The sequence below is a fragment of the Pelmatolapia mariae genome, linkage group LG15 (assembly GCF_036321145.2).
Source record: "Pelmatolapia mariae isolate MD_Pm_ZW linkage group LG15, Pm_UMD_F_2, whole genome shotgun sequence".
Lineage (NCBI taxonomy): Eukaryota > Metazoa > Chordata > Actinopteri > Cichliformes > Cichlidae > Pelmatolapia > Pelmatolapia mariae.
In genome coordinates this window covers 22,015,178-22,038,277 of record NC_086240.1, presented here as the reverse complement: position 1 = coordinate 22,038,277, position 23,100 = coordinate 22,015,178, and the positions used below count along the sequence as shown (strand labels likewise).

At 40.2% G+C, this 23,100-nt stretch overlaps 1 protein-coding gene across 1 annotated transcript; it reads left to right on the top strand.

Moving 5' to 3' along the window:
* The first annotated feature begins 8,203 nt into the window (after positions 1 to 8,203).
* unc93a (unc-93 homolog A) lies at positions 8,204 to 15,892 on the top strand. Its single transcript, XM_063496289.1, has 8 exons — positions 8,204 to 8,293; positions 9,878 to 10,059; positions 10,253 to 10,482; positions 13,127 to 13,252; positions 13,389 to 13,600; positions 14,390 to 14,525; positions 14,646 to 14,777; positions 15,606 to 15,892. Exons 1-8 carry the CDS (start codon positions 8,204 to 8,206, stop codon positions 15,890 to 15,892), a joined length of 1,395 nt encoding a protein of 464 aa, XP_063352359.1.
* Positions 15,893 to 23,100: the final 7,208 nt, after the last annotated feature.

The following is a 23,100-nucleotide window of genomic DNA, read 5'->3' as shown; positions in this document are numbered from 1 at the left end:
CAACCCGTATCAAAGGATATGCAAAATGAAGCTTTTTTTTATCAAGCATATTACAAAGATTTAGGCTGATATGATGAATATTTATCTTAAAATTGTAGTGAAGTACAGGTTATAAATAACCAATTAGACTCCTGGCTCATAGGTTACCATGTATCTACAGACACCAGTTCGAAGTGCTTTAAAAAGACTCAGTAAAACTGTATTTTTTGCATTACGCTCTATTAAAGCATGCTTTCATCATCTAGACTTTTATCATCTGTCATCTAAGTTGGTTCAGATATGCCAGCAGGGGTGCATATGAGCAGAAATCAATGTTAATGTATTGCATATTGGAAAAGGCTTCACTGGCTTCACTTTAGCATTTGCAGAGAGATTGTTTTTGTCTTTGTTTTTATCTGCGTGGCTGAGAGTCTGCTCTGATCTTCTTAAATCTTTCCCTTTGCAACCACGATTATAATAAAGAAAACTAAACCTGACATTAACACAAGCGGACCATGTAAGTTTCAGTAAATTGAAACTAAACTGATGTGAAAACGACAAAACTCGAACCTGCTCTGTGCGCATCTGTGTGTGTTTGTCGCCATCTAGTGGTTGAATTTACCACCAACAATTTCACTCCTTTATGTCGCCTAGAAAACTATTCTGGACAAGTCACAAATGACGGGTTTTATTTAGCTAGTTTTTAATCAACACCCAAACTGGATGGATAATTTAGAGTTTCTGAGTGGTGCATGCTTCAGGAAAGAAGCTGCTCTGCTCCTGGACTCTGGAATTCACTACGCCCTGATTTAAGAAATATCACTTCCTTCTCTCTCTTTAAGTCCCAACTCAAAACTCACTTGTTCAAAATAGCTTATCCCACGTAACCTCTCCACTCTGCTATTTTTAATTTGTTTTATGTCTTATGCTTTTATGATTGTGTAAACTGCTTGCTTTTATGTTGTTTTTATTATTCTGTTGTGTACAGTGTCCTTGAGTGTTCTGAAAGGCGCTTTCAAATAAAATGTATTATTATTAGTATTATTATTAAGACCTGGAGAGAAACCCAGGAACATGGGACATGCAAACTTCCTCCTGTGAAGTCAGATCCACTGCTCTGCTTATTTTACAACCCTGCTGCTGAAAAGCTGGAAAGCCTGCTCAAAACACTTCACATAGAGTCCTGAAGATGCGGGATTTAAAGAGCTGCTGCACTCGATGAGCAGCTTTGATTACGTCTTTGAGATTAAGCTGAAGCTCAGCTCTAGTTTATCAAACAGACCGTCCAGCGGTGGTGACTAATCATCACCAGCTCCCTCAAGTTATCCAGAGATGAAAGATTTCTTAAACATGTTAAACTGTTAAATAGGTATAGGTATAATATAGTCAAGCTGACATACATTTGTATTGTTTGGACCTTATGTGAATGGGTCATTCTTAATGGAAGTTGTTTATAAATATGTGTAGGTAGTTTATGCTCCTGCTCCAGAGCTCCTTAGTCGACCTTCATGGCAGGTTGTTCAACTTTTGACCCGCCGAGTTTCATTTCTTCAAAATGAAGGAAAATTCACCTTTATCCTTACCAAAAACAGCTTTAATGTTTAGTTTTACATTTTTCATTTTAAGCGACAATGTGCAGATAAATTTGCTTCCTCTGAAGCTTGACAGTTGTGTCCTTAAAGGTCTGGATACAAACTGACTTCTGTCTGATTTCTGTGTGCAGTTAGAGGTCCTGAGGTTTGAGATCCACGGCCTCACAGCTGTAGACCAGTAACAGTCTCATCGGTCACAGCGCTCCACATATGAATAAAAACAGACCAGGTCAGCACTTTTCTGCCTCTGCAGGCCAGATTTAGATCAAACAGCACAAGCTTTGTCCGAATTTTCAGTCTACATGATCTCATACCCAACCACTGCTAAAAACTGTCACATGTATCTTTTTAAGTGTGCAGTTTGTACCCCTGCTGAATGTGCATTTGATTTGATTATATGCATGCTAATGAACACTGAGTGTGGGAATGTATGCATCTACATTAAGACAACTAGACTCAGTGCATCCCTAGTGTTTCCTGGACAGTTTGTTACAGAGTTGGTTTGTTTGTTTGTTTATCTGTAAGTTTTTCACTTTAAAATATAACTTTGAAAAGCAACAGTCCCGACAACAGGGATGAAATACTTTTATTTAATTGTGAGCATTCCTGCAGGCCCAACAGAAACCAGCATATGAAGTTCTCGTAGATCCACCTTTTCTGACTTTATCAGTTGCTCGCATTGTTGGAGGACTTGTGACGGACTCCTCTTTACAAAGTTGCCTCAGTTCGTTGACAGTTTGGGGCATTTGTTTGTGCGAAGCTCTTTTAAGGTCCTGCAACAGCATTTCAATCATGTTGAGGTCTGGACTTTGACTGAGCCATTGCAACACCTTGATTATTTTATTTTATTTTTATTTTATTTTATTATTTTATTTTTCATTCTATTGTAGATTTATTACGGCGCTCGGGATCATTGTCCTGTTGCACGACCCAGGTGTCGGGCTGATGGCCTCTCATGTGAGTCTAGAATGCTAGAATACAACCCCGGTTTGTGTCTGCAAAACAAGCTCAAATCACCACCTCTCCACCACTGAGCCAGTCATGAAGTGTTTGTGCTGATATGATGTGTTTTGTACATTATGGTCAAACATCTCCTCTTTGGACTGATAAAGGGAATTCTTCCAGAGGCCCGTGGTTTGTTCAGCCATGTAGTCATACTCTTTGTAGAGAGAAGGGGCTTTATCCTGGCAGCTCATTTCAGCATGTTCAGTATTATGACACAAATGTTGTGGATGCATTTGATGCATTTGATCATCAGGACCTAACTGCTTTTTTTTTTTTTTTGCTTCTACTGTGTTTGAAAGCAGGAAGGCTGTACTTTGTTTTTCGAAAAACTGCTTTCTAATCATTTTAAATGCATAAAAAACCTGGGCTTTAACACTAAATGAAAACAATGACTTAATGACTTAAATAACTTAAGAAAAAAAGTTTTTTTTTTATGTACATTCGGGATCTTTTCATCTTTCATCACTACCTCAGCTTAATAGCTGCATGCATTCAGACAATAACTTCTCTCTATTTTCCTCGAGTCGCTCATTTTACATGATGAACATCAATCAGATATTACAGGGAAGAAAGTCTACTTATGATGTAAATCCAAACAAAAACATGCAGTCACAGCAAACTGCGTCTAAAGAACAGGGTGGATCATCTATAAGACGCCCATAAAGACAGATCTGATCTCTGATAAAACTGCAGCATAACAACGTAATTGCACCAGCCCTGCATAATTTTTATTATTTAGTGGAGAATCTGCGCGTAGTAAAAGTCAGTTTATTGGGAAGGACTTTTGATTCTTTTCAAGCCCTAAACTAATCAGTGCGTGATCTCACACTCAGTCATTTCCACTTGAAAGCATTAAAGTCAAGATATTCTCACCATAATCAACAAATGTGATAACGGCTATCACTTCATGATAATTTCAGATTATGACACTCAACAAGACCAAATTATCCGACGTTAGGCCGCAGTTTAACGAGCTCCTCTGTTTTGGATAAAGTCTGACGCGCAGTTTTCATTTGTATTGTCACAGCAATCAGAAACTCTCGATTTGTTTAAGCACTCATGCCAAACAATTCGGTTTCTTTTACAAAGCTATAAAATAGTTTTATATAATTCAAAAATGAAAAACAACTGTTTAAAGTGTCCACAGATTTCAAGTACTTTGTCACCCGCCATAAAGTTCACACTCTGAACCTTCACGCTGACAAGGAGGAACGTGGAGAGTCACACTCACAGTCATTCACTTTCAGCAGGTCATTTTTCTCTCATAGTTTTTATTTTAAAGAGGTTTTTTTTCTCTCCAGAGGGCAGAGAAATTATGTTAAATGTTACAGTCACGGCCTATTAAGAAATGATCTATTCATTTCTTTCACTGAACACAGATGTTTTTTTTTTTTTGTTTTTTTTTTTTTTTGCCTGTCCTGTTTGGATCTTTAGCCATCAGAATTGTTGTCTGAAGGCCAAGAAAGATGCCAAGTGGATTTACTTTACCGAGTGGATCATCATGGCCTTGCCATATTGGTCCATTTGATTGACCTTTATTATAATTATGTATTTATTTGATTTGATTTTCGGTTGTTACAGACGGGACAGACATGACTGGGGGATAGGACAGGGAGAAAGAATGAAAGAAAGAGAGGGAGAGAAAGAAAAATAGAGGGGAGAAGAGATGGTGAGAAAGGAGGGAAGAAAAAAAGAAAAACAAACAAAACACCTGGATCACCTGTATGGAGATAAGAAAAAAAAAGGAGAGAAAACAAACAAAAAAGAGTAACATAATAAATACAACACCATCACAATAAACTAGCTAACAGTAGATAACAGTAGATACTAAATATTACACGTTATTGTGCAGCACGCAAGATCGACAGCGCACAATGTGCTTTGAGGTAGCAGCCAAGAAAGGTGTAGTTTGTGTCTGTGAACACCCGTGTGGATCAGCACGCTTGTATTCAAAAGGTTTCTCCATGTAACGATCTGCTAGGGAGTGTGGGGAGCCATAGCCCCGTCCCCCAGGGCATGAGGCAGGTATGGAGGAGATCCAGGCCCCAGACATCCAGAGGCCCCAGAGTACAAGGACCCAAGGAGGACCACCACAGGGGCAACCGTGCCACCCTCCTGGGAAGAGCTGAGGAGAGCCCCAAACGAGAGGTCACCCAGCAGCCACGGAGCAGAGGCCAGAGGAGGTTGCAGTGATGTGCCCGCGGGCTCTGCTGGCAGCCAGCTGTGCCAGAGAGGACCGGGCCTCAGGCCCAGAGGCCAGAGGCCTGAGGGCACCCCACCCCCCGGAAGGGGCCCAGCCGGGCCACAGGCGCCAGGCCACTCCAATCGACCACCAGGAGTGAGTCGGTACATACATGAGCGCCCAGCCCCAGACACCAAGAACCACCAACACACCAACGTCTGAGAGCATCAGCCACGGGCAGGGAGTGTGGTGAGGGGAGATAGGCCTCCATACCTCGGAGAGCCTGAGATGTTCCCAGAGAGGTGGAGTCTAAGACCCAATCCGACATATAGACACAGACGAACAGGCGCACGCAGACACAAACGTGCATTCCCACCCCCATATACACAAACAAATACTCGGCACTCACCCGACATGGAGACAGACACAAATAGACACTGTACACACATTCACACACCCCAAACATTCTCTATATCCCAGTTCCGGGTACCCCTGCCCCCAGAGGGGCAAACCTTACCCGGACCCAGGAGATGTAACCCTTCTCTCTGGGGTGGAGGCAAGCAGACCGCCTCCTTATCTGCAGTAGCAGGGAGGCCCCGCATCCCAGACACCAATCTGACAGCCAGCACCTCCTCCCAGCCCCCCAGCCCCGACGGTTAACAGAACGGGGGTGAGTGAAGACCCCAAACCTCCCTCCGCCCGCTCATATGTAGTTTTGCTGCGTGCTGTTCTAAAGTGCATTTAAAACACAGGAGGGCTGGACACACTGGGCACAGATTTTACACTATTATTTTTTATTGTTAGTTTTTGGTTGTGGCCCAAATCCATGGGCGTAACTTTGTGCTGAACATTGGGGGGTCAAGGTCTCTGTCTAAATAAATAAATAAATCTGGGTAAATTCCCAGATGATTAAACATGCAACTATTTTGATGGTAATAACTGAAATGAGTGGGGAAAATCAACAGCCTATTTATGCAAGATAATTCATAATTTTATTGGGGGGGGGGGGTCTGATTATTGGGGGGGTCATAACCCCCCTAACCCCCCTGGAAATTACACCCCTGCCCAAATCGCATGTAAAATTTAACCCCAGTTACATTGCAAAAGTGAAGCCAGACATGAGACTTTTTCTCTCAGTGCAGAAGTTTATCAGTGAACACACAAACAGACAGTTTACTGTGGTGCACAATATCCTCAACACATTTCCGTTTGTTTTGAAATATTCGGGTAAGGTCATGCTTTAAAACTATCTGCACAACCTGATGAATGAACTCTTTTCAGTTTTAAAAAGTCTCATGCATGGGCCCATCCACACAGCATCCTCCTCAGTCATGCTGGTGTGAATGCTGTTAACCAAATAATTAAATTGACTTATTTAATAAGTTATCAGCAATGTGAGTTTTTAAGCTTTTCATGCCTAAATTATATGAATCAGTGCAACTTATTGCTGAAGTGTATCAATGGAATTCATCTGAGGACCCCCAAGGCCTGTCCATAGCGCCAATGCTGACTCAGAGGTTGAAGGTGGTGGTGGTGAAGTCAGACCCATCACAGACTTTCACACATTATTTGTACAATTTGTATGGCTGCCATGTTTTTTAATACGTGTGTTGGTGTGTGGTTGCCATGGTGAGTACACCTGTGACATGAAGTGGACAATCTTACAGCTTCATGCTCTCCTACACAAAAAGACGTGCATAAGGGGAAAAATTTGAATGACTTATTGTGACAGTTTCACAAACTCTTGTGCGTCTTTTGAACCCCCCACCCCCACCCTCCCCAACTAAACCAAAGTCAAGTCAGTGACTTGTGATTGACAGCTCAATGCCAGTGAGCGTGTGGCTTTATACCACAGATAATACTACAATTTGAAACACAGTATGGAAAAGATTTTCAAAACAAACATCATTTTTTATTCAGCATGCTCCAAAACGAATGACTGAGCCCATAAACTCAGCATTAAAGTGTTTACAAAGACAGAAAGCCGTGTTCACGCAGACGTCTATAGGATCACAAGTCTTTTTGTAGACACAGCTGTCGCCATCTGGCATAAGGCCTGGAGAAAAGGTCTATTTTGATCTAAACTGGGAGCTTTTTAACCAAGCCAAGCTTCTTCCCAAACATTTTATAATAATGTTTTTGTGTGTGTGTATTGTATTGTGTATTGAGGACCTTAAAATATTAGAAACAAGACTAAACACACACTGCAGGCAGTCCTTCAGGTAAATCAAAAGGGTTGAAAAACCTGTTTAACTTAGGACAGAGCCAGACAAGTCCCTCTGCAGAACACAGGCAAGAAAGCATATTTCCCAATATCCAAGCCGTGATAGCCCGATATCCAATAAGCTGTGAAAAAGCTCCAGGTTTGTGCAGCGCTGTGTGTGACCTACATCTGTCCTCATTAGGCCAACACCACCCAACACTTTATCTGTAGAGATATGAAGAGTCTCAAACAGCTGTTTCTTAGAGTTGGCTCATATGATTAGTCTCAAACTGTTCCACCTGTAATTTGCCATCCCTTCTGATAGCTTTAAATAAACACCAGATAATACAGACAGAAGTTTCATTCGTCAAATCAGCCCCAACGCATCACTCCAGATGCCTCTGAAGCAGCTTTCTGACCATCACCAGTCACAAAAAACTTCACCAAAAGCTACTCAAATTAAATGATCTGCGTGCACTCACTGGCTGGTTTGGAGTTTATTTCTCTTTGGGTACAGCTGAGATAACAGAGGGGACTGCGGTGTCCCTGTGTTTTCTGTTTAAAAAAACCCCAACAAGCTGTCATGCTGTGAAAAGCAAAAGATGTCTTGTACGTTCATAAAAGTAAAGAATGAGAGATAGCACACTGTAAACCTTTGCTCTGTGGCCACTGCTCCTGTATGTATGTATGGTGTAAGTACACACAATGAGTCTGGATTCAAAATCTTAAAAGAAACTAAAAAGAAGGAGGAAGAGGGGTTGAGTGAGAAGAAGGAAGCTTTAAAGTAGTAATGATCAACAATTACAGCCAAAACATGTGCGATGACTCAGAGAAAGTGCAGGATTTAAAGAAGGGCAGTCTGATATATGAGCTTGATATGTGAGCAAATTGCACCATATTTTGAGGCCAACATGATAAGAAATGCAATATATAGTTGTCTGCAAAAACATGCTTAATGTGTGGGTGTATGGGCGTATGTGTGTGACAGAGAGAGGGCTGGACTTTGTTCTCAGTTATTTCCAGTGTAAAGGTTTATCAGAAATACCTTCAGCAGTGAGCTACCTCTGACTTCACTCTGTGCAGCTGCTGCATGAAGCCACGAATCTAAAAAACAAAACAAAAAAACAAATACAAAAAACTAACTTATCTTCTTTTTCTTTGGTTTTGGTTTTTGTTTTTTTTAAAGGTTAATGCTCTGAGAAGGTTTTTTGTTTTGTTAAATATACTTTTAAAGAAGCAGCCATGATCAGCCGCAACTTCAAGAATGTGCTGGTGGTCTCAATTGGGTTTCTGTCCCTGTTCACGGCTTATGGAGGTCTGCAGAGTTTGCAGGTAGGTGGAAGATTTACAATTTACTGCTTGTTAAGGAGGGAAAAAAAGGAGTGATTTTTCCTTCCACAGTTGAAAGGACCAAGGAACAATTTACTTTACAAGTTTTCCATATGTCTATAATTACCGGTCATGTTTGTCAGTCAGCGCTGGATTTCATTGAATCATTATTGGAGCTTTAAAGAATGTATTCATACTAACTGAATATGAGATGTTAAATACCATTGCATACCTATAGTCAGCAAATGATGCCAGTAATCTATTCTGGATTAATTTTATTGTTATTTTCTTGACTATTATATCACAGCTGAACAATACAATGGTACTAACAAATATAAATATTGGTATAATATTAATGGTGCACATAGTATGTTAATAATTGTAGGGTTTTTTTTCCTTTTCCCGGTAAAACTTCACACTCTTCACATGTATGATTAATTTGGAAAAATCTTTTCATTTCTGTATTTCCACATGCACGCATAACTCATAATATATTGATACTACTACTATCACTACTACTACTACTAATATTATAATAATAACAATCCATTCATCCATCCTCTACCACCTGCCATAGGGCGAGAGGCAATTGCAATTACTGTATTACAACATTTGTTTGAAATTAAGGGGTTCATAGTAACAGAACTTTCTTTGTATTTTTAACATAAAAATAGGATTTTCTATCTATAAAAATGATACGAGCAAAAACCAAAACATTTCTAATTTTTATTTGTATTTATTTATTTAGATTATACGCATATAATAAATATGCATGTATGGATAATGTGGCAATTATCCATACATACTCTACATAAAAATGAACATATATGTTATGTGTTCATAAATATATGAACACATAACATATTTTAAATACCTGAATTTGTTATAAACTATAAAAACTTTCACATCCGTACATATTATATCTACAAAAATTCCATATTTCTGTTGTATGTTGAGAGCTGGACAGTTTTAAAGTAAAGTGTAAATTAAACAGTTTTCTGTTTACTTTAAACATAATTATCTGTGCACACACTAGAAGTACTCTAGATAAAATAAAAAACTTGACAGTTATAAGCACGTGGCATAAATCATATATATATACATATAAATAAATATTTTATACAAATAGAATCATGAATGAAATCTAATTAACTTTCAAATCACAATCAGTCTTTACATAATATTACACCAATATTGCCACCTTTAATGATCAGCTTGCTTTACACACTGATGCTGATATTGTGTAATTATTATGTAATTATCAGTATGTAGGTCAGTGTAACAGTAATAATAATTCAAAGTGTTTCCCAAAGCTTATAAGACATAGATTGGGAAACATCACTATTTATACACAGTGCTGCATTATGTGCAATCCTTACATCACTCAAAAGTCCAAGCACGAATTTTAAACACTTATTCTGTGTGTAAATCCGCCGGCTCACTATATTTAAAAATATTTTGAGCATATAAAAAATACTCAAATTTGTCTACTTTTGGAAAAAACTGTTTTCTTTTGATTATAGTGCAGTCGACTTCATAACATTGAACCTCTGATCAACACTTATAGTGTTTCTGCTCTCTGTGCAGAGCAGTCTGAATGCAGCGGAGGGGATGGGCGTGGCCTCTCTGAGCGTCGTCTACGCCTCCATCATCGTCTCCTCCATGTTTCTCCCTCCCATCATGATCAAAAACCTGGGCTGTAAGTGGACCATTGTGGTTAGCATGGCCTGCTACGTGTCCTACTCGTTTGGAAACCTCTACCCAGGATGGTAATCAACCAGACAATCAATTAAAAACAATAAATGAATGAGGCTAATTGGGGTTCTAATTTTTTAAATGTCTGTTATTAAAGATTATTTTTGTAATAAGATGCCCAACTGCAACACGTCTTGTCCAATAACCTCATTGGCTAATAAAAAGTCTTGAAGCTGAGACCAAGTGTTGTTTTGCTCTCTCACACAGGTACACTCTCATCCCCACCTCAGTGATCCTGGGGTTGGGTGGCTCTCCTCTGTGGTCGGCTAAATGCACATACCTGACCATCTCTGGGAACGCGCAGGCCACCAAAGAGAACAAAAAGGGCTCTGACGTGATCAACTACTATTTCGGCATCTTCTTTTTCATCTTTCAGTCTTCCGCTGTTTGGGGAAACCTGATGTCTTCGCTCATCTTTGGACAGGACACAGCTATTGGTAGGCAGCAGAAAAGTGGTCACATTTTAATTAAATTGAACCAGGAGTGGTTTAATTGCCTCATTAATTGTGCATTGAAAGTTGTACAATGTTAACTTTCTGGGGTTGCAGTGTGCAGTTTTATTTGTTTATACCAGTAAGTTTAATTCCTCAGTAGTTAGCTTGAAAACAGCGTGCAACATTTTGCCACATTTTCCTTATTTATCATTGAAATGTTGTACGTGTGCAGCGGGGTTTCAAGCATTTGAAAGTATTATTTATGAAGTATTTTCTCTCATTCGATGGGCAAAGCCTATCGGCATTGTTCCATTTACAAACCCTGCAGTATTAAACCGCCATTACAAATATCAAATCACATGTTTAATGCACACTTTCTATTGAAAACAAAAACAGCTTTGCTATTTTTTTTCTTAGAGCTGAACCATAGACCATATATAAAGGATAGAGGTCACTACAGTGACATCGCCCTCTGGCTTTGGACTGGAAATTATTTTTAGAGACTCTGACATGTTACTAAATCACGGCACCTACAGCAGCTGATCCTGCATATCTGAGTTTTACACTAACAAATCTTTTCTTCAGGTACTTGTGTATAAACTCAGTCTGTGTCGAGGCTGCTGCGCCTGCAAGAAACAGTCAAACCCCTCAAAACTTGCTTGACTTTTAGAGTTTAAAAAGATGTAAATACAGGTTTAAAAATCGTTTTACAAACTCAGATTTGGCAAGTTTAGCTTAAGGCAGTGCAGGTAGTGACTGACATGTTTTTATAGTCAAATGCTACAAACCTAGAAACTCAACATGACCCAATTTGGCTGCTGCTTGTGCGTAGCTTCGTCAAAACCTCTGAGAAACTTCAGATTTGTGCCAGAATCAGACGTTACACTCAGTTTGTCTTTTAGCCTGTCGACGTGTTTCCAGCATGCTCGGTGACTCAGTGCTGCAGTTTAGCTCACAGCCAAGATCACGTTGTAGCCAGTGATGCTCTAATGAAGGTGCATCCTCCAAGACCTGGAGGGCTTTAAAATTCAGGCTGAACATTAAGTAACTCTTGGTCAGTTTAAATGTATGATTACAAACCATTTAGCTTCCATCTGTATTTCGATACTGCCTCTTGAATCGTTGGAGTCCCGTAAACCCTGGACTGGTCACCGCTTTGCTGCAGGGCAAGCACACCTACAGCCACCAGTTAACCTAACCTCATTCATATCTTTGAACCGGAATACCTGGAACGAGCCCATGCACACACAGGAAGGCCCCGGCCTGGATTTAAACCCACAACACTCTGCAGGGGAAGATGTGCTCTTCTTCTGCTGTTACTTTTAATTCCTTAAGCAAAGTTTGTAGAATTGGGGACAAACTAGAAGTGTGCAAACCCACACCAAGCCAAAGAGGCTGACATGTACCAAAGACATAGACGTGAGTGTCCACAAGCAAATAGGCCCATGTGGTGCTCTGCCATTGTAGTGCCTGATGGATTTGGATTGTACTGGTCTCTTGTGTATTGTACTGGTCTCTTGTGTATTGTACTGGTCTCTTGTGTTGCTGCCAGCTTCAGCTCATCACTGAACAAGGTCTAAGTGATGTCTTACAATCATTTTATGGTTCAATTTAAGGACAGTATGAGAAAAGGTGTGTTTAAAGTTGCCAGGTATGCAGTATGTTACTTTATGGCGTCAATACTCTCTGCTTATCAGTTTAAAAGGAGACTTTCTTGGAAGAATGACTCCACAGAGACATTTATTCCAGTTTTATTTCCGTCTTACTTTGGGACACTGTTTAGATACAAACGTTTTTAAACTAAACTATCAGCAACAAAATCTTTATAGTTTTACAGTTTAAACGTGCTGATCGACTAAAATAAGTAAACTTGGCCGTTCTACCAACAATTTTCAACAGAAGTCTCATCTAAACGACAATTCCAAGTGTCCAGTACAATCCAGTACACTTCCAGTACAAAAAATTGAGAGGTTTTTTGTAACATTGGTATTTTAGGGACACTGGACTGAGTTAGATCAAAGAAAAAGTAAAGATTTTAGTGTCTGAGCCCTGCAACAAAATAAGGAAAAAAGTTAAAGAAAACAGGGACACACTGACTCCAAACAAAACATGAATCAAAGGGGGGCGTGAGGAACAAGAGGAGGACAAACTGAATGCAAACAGACAATCTGACAGCTAACAAGGGGAGAGCCAAGGCTGCATATACAGAATGAACCAATGAGCGTGGGTCAGACATTCACCTTTTTCTAGCGCCGTCTCCTTGACCTTGGTGGAAAACATCACAAGGTCAAGAAAAGGCGTGACTGTGATGTTTCAAGGACTACAGTGAGCGTGTAAAAGCTGGGCTATAAAATGTGCCTCTTACTTCACCCGCACGTGTTCTTAGCATGCGCAGCACATAAACAAGGAAAACAGTGATTTTTCGTTCACACTTCAGCTGTGGGTTTAAATTTAACAGCTGCCTTAAAGAGCTTTACATTGTAAGGTAACACTGAATCATCCTTGATGAACAGAAAGGGCGAATATTATTATCATTTTTAGCAAAGTGCAAACAAAACAAAAACCACAACTGCATCATGTTTCTCTCTGAATTCTTTCTGTTGGTCGTGATATATTTGCTTAAACAAATTGTATATTTTTCTGACAGTTGACATCCCTCAGGAGCAGCTGGAAAGCTGTGGAGCAGCCGACTGCGGCCTAAATGTCACTGCTTATGGGAACACCACAAGGCCTGAGCAGAAACTGGTGTGGACGCTCGTCGGAAGCTACATCGGTAAAGTTTCCAATCACCTGAATGAGGGTGTTAGCTAATCAGCAATCAGCCAAACTTTGAACCATAAAACCGCTTGCCATGGTGCGACTAACATATTGCAGCTGTCTTCTGAATCACTGTTCTTTGTGTGTGGCAGGCGTGGGTGTGCTGGCCATCCTGATCGTGGCGGTGTTTCTGGACAACATCGACCGCGAGCAGGCCAGTGAGTTCCGTGGTAGCCAGCAGCCGTTTTGCCACACGTTCTTGGCAACATTCAGGCTCCTGAAGGACTGGAGGCTGGTGACACTCATCCCTCTCACCATGTACAGCGGCTTTGAACAGAGCTTCCTTTCAGGGGAGTACACCAAGGTAAGGAGAGCTCCAAAAGATGAAGGCTTTCAGGTGTTAGTGCAGTTTTCATTAAGTCATATAGTTAAATAAAAGGATTTGATATATTAGCCTAATTTTTTAGATCTTTTCATTATTAGCGCAGTACAGCTTGACTTGGGGGGTCATATATCGATGGAAGACCAGAAGGGGTGTGTAGGGAGGTGTGGTCCCACTCCTGAATACAGATACATTATCTCCAATTAACTGAAGTCAGCAACAATGACCTGGGTTGGGGTCTGACTTTGATTGTGCACCTTGATTATTTTCTTTTTTAACCATTTAGTTGTAGATTTGCTTCTGTCCTTGGCATTATTGTTCTGTTGCATGACACAGTTTCAGCCTAGTTTAGCTGTCAGGTTGATGCCCTCACATTTGACTCTAGAATACTTCAGTATACATGACAGCAACGTGCCCAAGTCCTGTGTGTGCAAAACAAGCCAGAATCATTACCACTCCACCACCGTGCTTCACACTTGGTATGAGGTGTTTGTGCTGATGTGTTGTATTTGGTTTTCACCAAACGTGATAGCGGACATTATGCCCAAACGTTTCCTCTTTGGTTTCATCTCTCCAAAGAACATCGTTCCAGAAGCCTTGTAGTTTGTTCTGATGCTGATTTGCCCTGGGAAAGCCATTCATTCCTCTGAACTAACACTTTCTTTGAAAACACACACACAGCCCACTGCTTATCCAGGTGTTACCAATTTTGTCAACAGCAATAATGATAAGACGTGAGGCCTTATAAATGTCTGCTGTGTTTCTTCGCAGAACTATGTGACTTGTGCTTTGGGGATCCATTATGTTGGTTTTGTAATGATGTGTTTTGGAGCTTCCAATTCCCTTTGTTCAATTCTCTTTGGGAGAATCGCCCGGTACACTGGAAGAGCTCCACTCTTTGCCCTGGGTAAAACCTTTTTAACAAAATATAATAATTAAAGACCATTCACTGCTGTTTTTGTTTTGTTGTTGATGTTTGTATTAATACATTTCTTGCCTCTTTTATTATTTTCCTTTCCACTTTCAGCTGCACTGACAAACTTGAGCTGCATCATTGCTCTTTTATACTGGAGGCCTCATCGTGACCAGCTTGCTGTGTTTTTTGTGTTTCCTGCTCTGTGGGGTTTGTCAGATGCTATCTGGCAAACCCAGACTAATGGTAAGAAACCCAATCAGCCCACCTGGGGCAACTAACAGGTACACCCAGAAATGAGGATTTCAGTAACAGTCTGCCTTCATTATAATGCACGCATGTGCAATTGACTGAATTAGAAATGTTGTCTTGCCTTCTGATTTTTTTTAGTTAAAAAACCACAAACTTAAGCTTAAAATGAGCAAAAATCTAGCTGATCTCCCCTTCAAGATAACATGCTGTTGCTGGCTCTCCCCTGAGATGCTGCTTTGCAGCGTGCACTCTGAAACCGTGAACCTTAAACCAGTGTAAACTAAATTTTCTGTGGAGACAGAGATGGTAACAAAATGAACTTTAAAATTCATTCAGTATGACTCACAAGCGTGACTTATCAGGAAAGTGTTTACAGGCTCAGTCAGAAGGTGGTTTTCCTCTAGACTTTCATAGGATTTAAAGTCCTTCTGCACACACAGGTTACGCCCCCTGGTGGCTATTTAAAACACTGTATGTTGTCTTTGCTCTTCAGACATAGAAACTAAATCCATTGTTATAAGTGCCATAAGGGTCATTACTCAAAAAAAGTAAAGTATTAAATAAAACGTGTTATTTTTCTTAAATGCAACGCAGTAAATTACTTAATTACTTATTGGAGACAGTAATTTGTTACATTACCCCGGCATTACTCTGTAACATGACCTGAAGACACAGGAGTTTAAAACCAGCCCAAAAAGACATTTACAGCTGCAGAAACAATTACAGGTAGAAATAAAGGCTATAAGCCTTACTGGCAGTCACTGCCTTTATTACCTGGACTTAATTACCTTCTCTTGGCGCCCCTACCCCCTTGTCTCACAGCTCTTTATGGCATCCTCTTCCCGCGGGAAAAAGAGGCGGCGTTTGCAAACTACCGGATGTGGGAGTCGTTGGGTTTTGTCATCGCCTTCGCCTACAGCACGTTCTTATGCCTGGAGTATAAACTGTACATCGTGCTGGCCGTGCTGGTGGTCACCGCCATCACTTACCCGATAGTGGAGTACCATGAACACAAGCATCCAACGAAACCCATTGAAGAAGGAGCCTACCAAAATCACAAAGAAGTCATCAAAGCAAATGACGACATCATCTGCCAGACACACTTGTAGAGACACAAAGTTCAGCATGCCTCCTGTCAGGGGTCTATTGGTGATGCCTAAAGTTAAAATCGAATGAATGCCTTTGTAAACGCATGATGTGATTGTAGAGGTGCAGTAAGTAATACGCCCACGTCTGTTGAACTTTACCAGACATTGACTTTGCTCTTTTCTTCCTTGTGGTAAAGCAACACAAACTGTAATGTCTTGCTTTTTAAAAAAAATAACTTTATTTTTTTTTTAAATAAGGCCAGCTTTGTAGCTTCTGTCTGAAACATTTTGTTTGGTTGGCACTGTACTGTTGTCATCATTCATGTGCTTCAGTCTTCAGTATCTATGTCGGCTAAATGTTGAGCAATTTGTGCGTGCAATCTTATCCACTTTATTTTACTGCCTTTTTCTATTGTCATTTACGGCTGCTGTAAGAGGATGTGACCAGTGATCGCACACAGAGCAGTATCATTTCCTGTTTTCGTAAGTTATTCTACTATATACCGTGAATTAAGTGAAATCATACCTGTGAGATGTTTGAAAAATACCAGATTAAATTGTTATTTTAACAGTTGCCAATGTTGTAAAGTTCCTATAACTTTGTAGATGTTAAGGAAGAAATAGGACAGAGAGATGTTGCCACACAAACAGCATTCAACACAACACTCACTGATTCACTAGAGTGAGCTGGAAGAAATGGTCAACGACCACTGTCAGCCCCTGAGGTCCTGGAGAGACTTAAGTCCAACACAGAAGTTCTGCAATCAGTCTGGCCTGTGATGGGTTGATCATATATGAACAGTTTGGGTATTTAGAGACAAGAGAGCTCACTAGAAACTAGCGACTTATCACACGGCTAACAAAAAAGAGCCAACCTTTCATGTTCCCACAGGCAGTTGAGAATCACCAGTTAACCTTATATGCATGTTTCTGGACTATGGCAGGAAGCCACAGTGCACCTGCAGGTTCTAACTACAGACTGAACATTGCTTTCTGATCTGCACCCTCTCAGTCCACTGAGCACAGTGGTGCTGGTATTCCAGTTCATGGCAAAATTGAGCCTTAGTAGTTCCTGAACAACCTAACCAATTTCCTTTTATCTGAGGGTTTTCTTTCACACCTTAGCAAGGTGGTCACACATCTGAATAAATTTCGCACAGTTTTTTCTAAACTGGTGATGCTGGATTCTGCAGTCAATTAGAAATGGTTCCAAGAAACGTTCCTAACTGGTGTAAATCTACATTTCTAATTCTTAGATCCTCACAGAGTTCCTTGGATTTTGAAAAAAGTCGTTGGACTGAACAAGCATATACTTTTTATGCTGGTAAAGAGAAACTACCAGTCATAGTCAAATATTATCACTAACGAGAATAGACCTTGACCAAACTAAAAAACACATTGTAGAACCCCCTGCACCACTTATTAAAATGTGCATACATTTGACCCTGTGAGTTTATTTTGGATTTTCTCTCTCTCCAAACTTGTGTGAATAATTCTAAATTTTTAGGCCATTAAAGATATATGCTGTACTATAATTTCACCCTGGAAAAAGAACAGATGAAAGAAATAAAAGTCCAAAATTACCACCACATTCATGTCCACGATGTGTCTATGTAAACATGAAGACGACCGTCTTGTAACGAGTAACATGATACCATTGTTACCAAACTATAAGTGGGGTTCAGAATTAGAAAACCATATTCATTCTTCCTGTCACAATGCTAAATAACTTCTATTTTATTATTAAAGTTGCACGTCCATGCCCTAGTTTAATGCAATTTTGCTCTCTCTAACTCTTTGTTTCCATTAAATGCACAGTGGTTCATTAGTGTAACTGGTAGTATGGGCTAATAAACAAGATCATCATCTGCAAACTGGTTTAGCAAAATCTCAGAAACAACCTTCCAATTTCTGGGAGATAAAAAACATACAGGAGTGACACGCTGCATTTCAAATGGTGCTTTTATTGCAATGTGTTGCATTCCCACATTCATAGATGTTATAGATTTGTTAGTCAAAGCATCATTTCCTCAAGGTTGGCATCCTCACCTTGGAAAAAAAGCAGAGGGATCAAATGCACGAGGTGTTTGTGTTTTGAGTGTAGTAGAGAAGTGTGTGTGTGTGTGTAAACTTGAGCAGCCACGAACATATGAATGAACAAACCTCCAAATTTTAGACTTCCAGTAGATGCAAATAGAGTTTTTAATTGTCAAACAAACAAAAACAAAAAAAAGAAAAGAAAGAAAAGAAAGTTTTGTTTGTCTGTTAGCCTACAGGGCTCTCACTCCCTGCAGGGACTGGACCCGGCCTGAGACTGATTGTCTACAACATTCCAAAGAAAAGGTAGATTTCTTTATATTCACGTTACACACCTGAAGAGGAGGGGTTGAGGGGCATTAAAAGAGACAAAGAGAGAAGAAGAGGAGAAAATATAACATGCATAAAATTCTCCCAGATGAACATTGTCACTCATATTGTCTTGTAATAGCTGCTCCGATGCCTCTTTAAAAACAAACTTTACATGAGTGTAATATACAAAACTGGACAAAATGAGTAAAATGTATAATATATATTTATATATATATTTATTTATATTAATTTGTACAAGGGAGAAAGTGGAACCTTGGTCTTTATTTTAACTGAAATTCTCCAGAGAAAGCATCAACGCCCCCAAAAACAACAGAGTGGTGAGTAAATTACAAGCCTATGAACCATGTCCAACCTCAGACCCAATAAGGCAGCGCTTACAATACCTGACAGCTGATAGCGTGGTAGTTTTTTTAAAAGTTTTGAACACCTCCATAAGGAATGAGTTGGAGTTATAAAAACTACAGACAGTCTTGGACCTGGTTTCCACCGAACCACCAACTCAGTAGGTAGAATTACACGGCAGAAGGTGGGATAAGTTCCATGAGAAGGAAATAACAGGAGACATATTTACTAGGAATTTCTTGTGGTAGCCTCTCCCAGGAATCTTGCTATCTTAGGATAAGGCTCACACAGGACTAGAGGAGGGCTGGAAAACTGCTGGCAACCACCAATTGCTGGGGGGGGGGGGGGGGGGGGGGAAGAGAGAGAGAGAGAGAGAGAAAAAAGTATTCCCCAACTGGGTGGTGAGTGATTGGTGGAGATTTGCACCAAAAACTTGCTCACAGTTTACATGGAAGACACAGACTTGTCTACAACCTACTGAGAGAGCGGTAGAGAGACATGAAAACATGCAACACAAGCCGGAAACGGAACGCTTGCCTTGAAATTAAAAGCTGCACCTTATCACTGCAACCACCATGTTTCAAAAGGTGCAACTTTTACTTTGAAGGCAAAGGTCTGCATTGCTGGTTTGTGTTGCACTCTTCACAGTTTCACTAACTTCTGGCGAGTAGTTCAAGTCTTCCATGCAAATTAAATGCGACTGCAACAATCTGGTAGCAATCAAAGTAACTGCAAGGTTTTCGGTGCAGTAACACATACCTCAATACAGCTAATTACACCTCCACACACCACCTGCCAACCAGCTGGGGAGTAAAGATTTTTCCCTAGCAACCTGTGGTTGTCAGGGTGTCACCAACCGGTCTCTAGGCTTGTTTAACTGAGGCTTCAGGGACCTGAACTGTTTTGGTGGAAAAGAGGTACAAGTGGTGCACAAATGTTGGACCAATGATGAGTGAGAACACGTATAAGCTGATAAAAGCCTACTTTTGCTTTGTGGAATAAAATGTTAAAGGTCGTGAACTTGGCTACCCACACCAGACATTAGACGGAACCTGCTAAATACTCAACATCAGGCAGCTCAAAAAACATGAGGCAAGCAAAACACGAGGGACAGTTAGTGTGCCGTCATTTATGTCAGGTCACCACTGTGGCTTAGACAGAAAACACAGCTGCATTAATGACACCTATAAAGCAGTGAAGAGAAAAAAAAGGAAGCGAATGGCAAAGAGTTTGGAGAAAGCGGTCATGAGCAGGAATGTTGTGCGAATTGAGCTGAGGGAGGTTTTTAACAGTACGCCTGGGGATGGACGTCACCTGAAGATGATTAGCATAGTATTCACACTGAGGATCGGTTGGTGCAAGTCAGAGAAAGACACAGACAGGATTTTTTTGGGATAATGGGTATCCACTACGGGCAAGTTCTTCACAAAGAACCTGAGAAGTTGTTTAGGTTCAAATTAAAGTACTAAGACTAACTCTTCTCGGTACATTCAGGGGACACGTCCTATCTCTGAATACTGATCTGATTGAGACAGTTACTGATGGCCTTTTCACTCCAAGTAAATCTGATATAAAGTGCAAAATTAGATTGTATTTGCAAATTCCTGGAATAATCTGATTAAACGTCTACGTGTGTAAAAAAGTCATTTCTTTATACAGTATTTTTTTTATAAAGTTGAAAAAAGGTTTTTAAAAAAACCCTGGTTAACAAGGTTATTACTGTTAAACAGCAAAGGAGCAATCTTTACTGCAGAAAGTATATACACGAGGCACCTCAAGTTTGGTATAAAGTATTCAGTTGATGGAAAACCAAAAACAAAAAAGAAGAAGTGAAGGTCATCAGATATCGAGTGGGCTTTTTTAAAATTATTTTGTTGTGACTGTAAATATCTATGAAATGAAATGCTCCAGTGTTAACTCTACAAGGTGAGGAAATGCTTGTTTCAGTAAGGTGCATAGCTAAGGGTTGCAATGTTTTTTTTTTCTCTTCCTGTAAACGAGTGATAGCACTTCAGGCTCAAAAGACCTCAATGGCAAAAAGTGGAGACGTCTCGAAAAACTGACCTAACTTTGGGACATCACACAGCTCGCTGCTGATAGGCCACAGGAGGGACGAACACGCAGAGCAGCAGCAGAGAGATCCAAATAAAGGGGGCCGCTACATTATGTTGTGTCCAGTGATGATGAGGTTTGCATATGAGTCCATGAAACATGTTGAAGCTTTGGTCATTTACTACCGATGAATGCAAGAAGAAGAAGAAGAGAGGCTACATCAGTCAGACAGTTAGAAAGAAATAAAACATCCAGCTCAACTGGGCAATGCTTCTCCATAAAACCAAGGCTCCACTCTCCCAGATCTGCTTAAACTTCTGACAACAGAGAAAATTAAATAATATGGCCTTTTTTTTCTTTTTTTTTTAAATTAACCCGTACAAAAAGCCAGTCCACACTGCTTCTCTCTCAGTAAAATCACATTCAGCAGTCGCTAAAACCATTCTCTGGCATAGTCATCTGAAACACCCACAGGTACTGTGCAGGGTTGAAAAGAGTCGAAGAAGAAGAAGAAGGAGAGAATCATATAGGACATCTTCCATCTTAGAGAACACCAGATATACAGTATTAATCACACATACATACGCACTCACTGATAGTCATATACATACATACATCATCAGAAATTAAAAAAAAAAAAAAAAAAAAAAAGGTAGAAAATCAAATCAAATAAAAATGTGACGGAGGCGAGTAGTTATTTACCACAAACTCGGAGCACTACTTTTTTTTTGATTCTGAACAAATACATATTCACATTTCTTTGTTATATACATCATGTTGACATCTTGAAACCAACGCTACAAAAGAACCTAACCTGGTACCTGTTACTTGTAGTGATGACGGAGGGAGGGTAGTAAAGGAAGCAAAGGAGGGACTGTCGTTTCCACTGAATGGCTGTTGCATATAAAACCTTACGCTGGATGTATTTGGCATATATTTTTCCTTCTATTTTTCTTCATTTGCAGGTTAAGCTGACAGCTGCTGCTGAGTTTCTGCAATGAACAGGGTTGGAGAGGAAACCACTTCCATAGGAATGCCTATTTCATGCAGGAAAGTAATAGGAGGAAGGCTGACACTGACAGAAACCTTTCAGAAAGGTGCGTCCTCCCACTTTGTGGAACTTCTGCCATCCAAACAGTGGCGCAGGACTGTCAGGCAACTGCATTCAAACAATTCTCTAGAAAATACTCCTCGAGGGGGTCTAAAAGGGTTTTAAAATCGTCTGAGGCTTGAGGCGGGGCTGAGATATGTTCTTGCCTTCAGTTTCCCCCTGAATTTCTGATTGATAACAGCGGCAGAGAAATGATTCAGTTTGGAGGTCAAACATTCAAATAATTGAGCTGGAGCTCCTTACTACAGTAACCCACAAGGATGATCATGAATTCAGGCATTTATAAAAAGTCATCAATTAACTCCATTCCTCCAGAATCTGGGAAACTTTCTTGCCTTCTCCTGCTTTGACAAAGAGTTTGGAGGTAGTACATTTTTAACTGCTTGTGGACTGCGATGCAGTTCAAAGGACCGAAATGGGAAAAATTCTCAAAAATTAGATAAGCGACACATAAGGAATTTGAAAATTCGAACTTTTTTTGATCAATTACATTATTTACAAAACAAAAGCAACAAAAATTTGCTGGTGAGTTTTTGCCACGTTTTGCCCCCACTGTTGTATTTGGTGCACTGCTTCAATTTTACATACAAGTTACTTTTATTCCTTATTCTGGGACAAATCCATCGTATTTAACGATTAGTAAAGTTGATGATAACCAAGTGCTATGTTTGCTTCTTCTTGATTTATGAAAGAAGACTTGTTAGCATGATTTTAAAATAAATCCATATAAAAATAGAAAGAAATCCTCTCTATACTGGAGGTGTTTTTGCATTTACTTCCTGAGCCACTGTTTGGACGCACACTGCATGATTCTCCACACAAATAACACGTCAAGATTGTCACACAGAGCGTTGCAGATGAGCACAAAGTGGTTCTCACATTATTAAACACTTCTGAAGTTGGTGGGTGGAATGTAGACCTTGCATACTATCCCTCTTTTTCTGGGTAAAACATTGCATACGGCGAAGTATCTCTGTGTAAAAACACAGGAAAGAAGCCCTATTCCATGCGACTGCATCACCTACGTGAGCGACAAGTTCGGCAGATTGAAGACTTATTAGCTGGGTGAGTGGGTGGGGGGAGGAGTGAGCTTTATTTGAAACCTTCTCCACGGATCGAGTTTCCACGAGAGAAAGGAAGAGAAACAATAAACTGAGACCGGTTCGATCAGGGAGCACCCGATATTTGTGCTGGCGTTGAGACGTGGCAGATTTGACAGGAGGAAACTCGAATGATGCTCCCCGACAGAACGAGCCCTGCTTTTGAAAAAAAAGAATAGAAAAAGAAAAAAGAAAAGAAAAAGACCACTAAGTTTGGTTACACTCATTCCAAATGTTGTTTAGCATCCTCTAAT

Bases quoted from the DNA above. Each gene is read 5' to 3' on its own strand.
- unc93a (XM_063496289.1), top strand. From the start codon at position 8,204: ATGATCAGCCGCAACTTCAAGAATGTGCTGGTGGTCTCAATTGGGTTT. The intron at 8,294-9,877 runs GTAGGTGGAAGA...CTCTCTGTGCAG, and splicing joins GAGGTCTGCAGAGTTTGCAG to AGCAGTCTGAATGCAGCGGA. The intron at 14,526-14,645 runs GTAAAACCTTTT...TTCCACTTTCAG, and splicing joins AGCTCCACTCTTTGCCCTGG to CTGCACTGACAAACTTGAGC.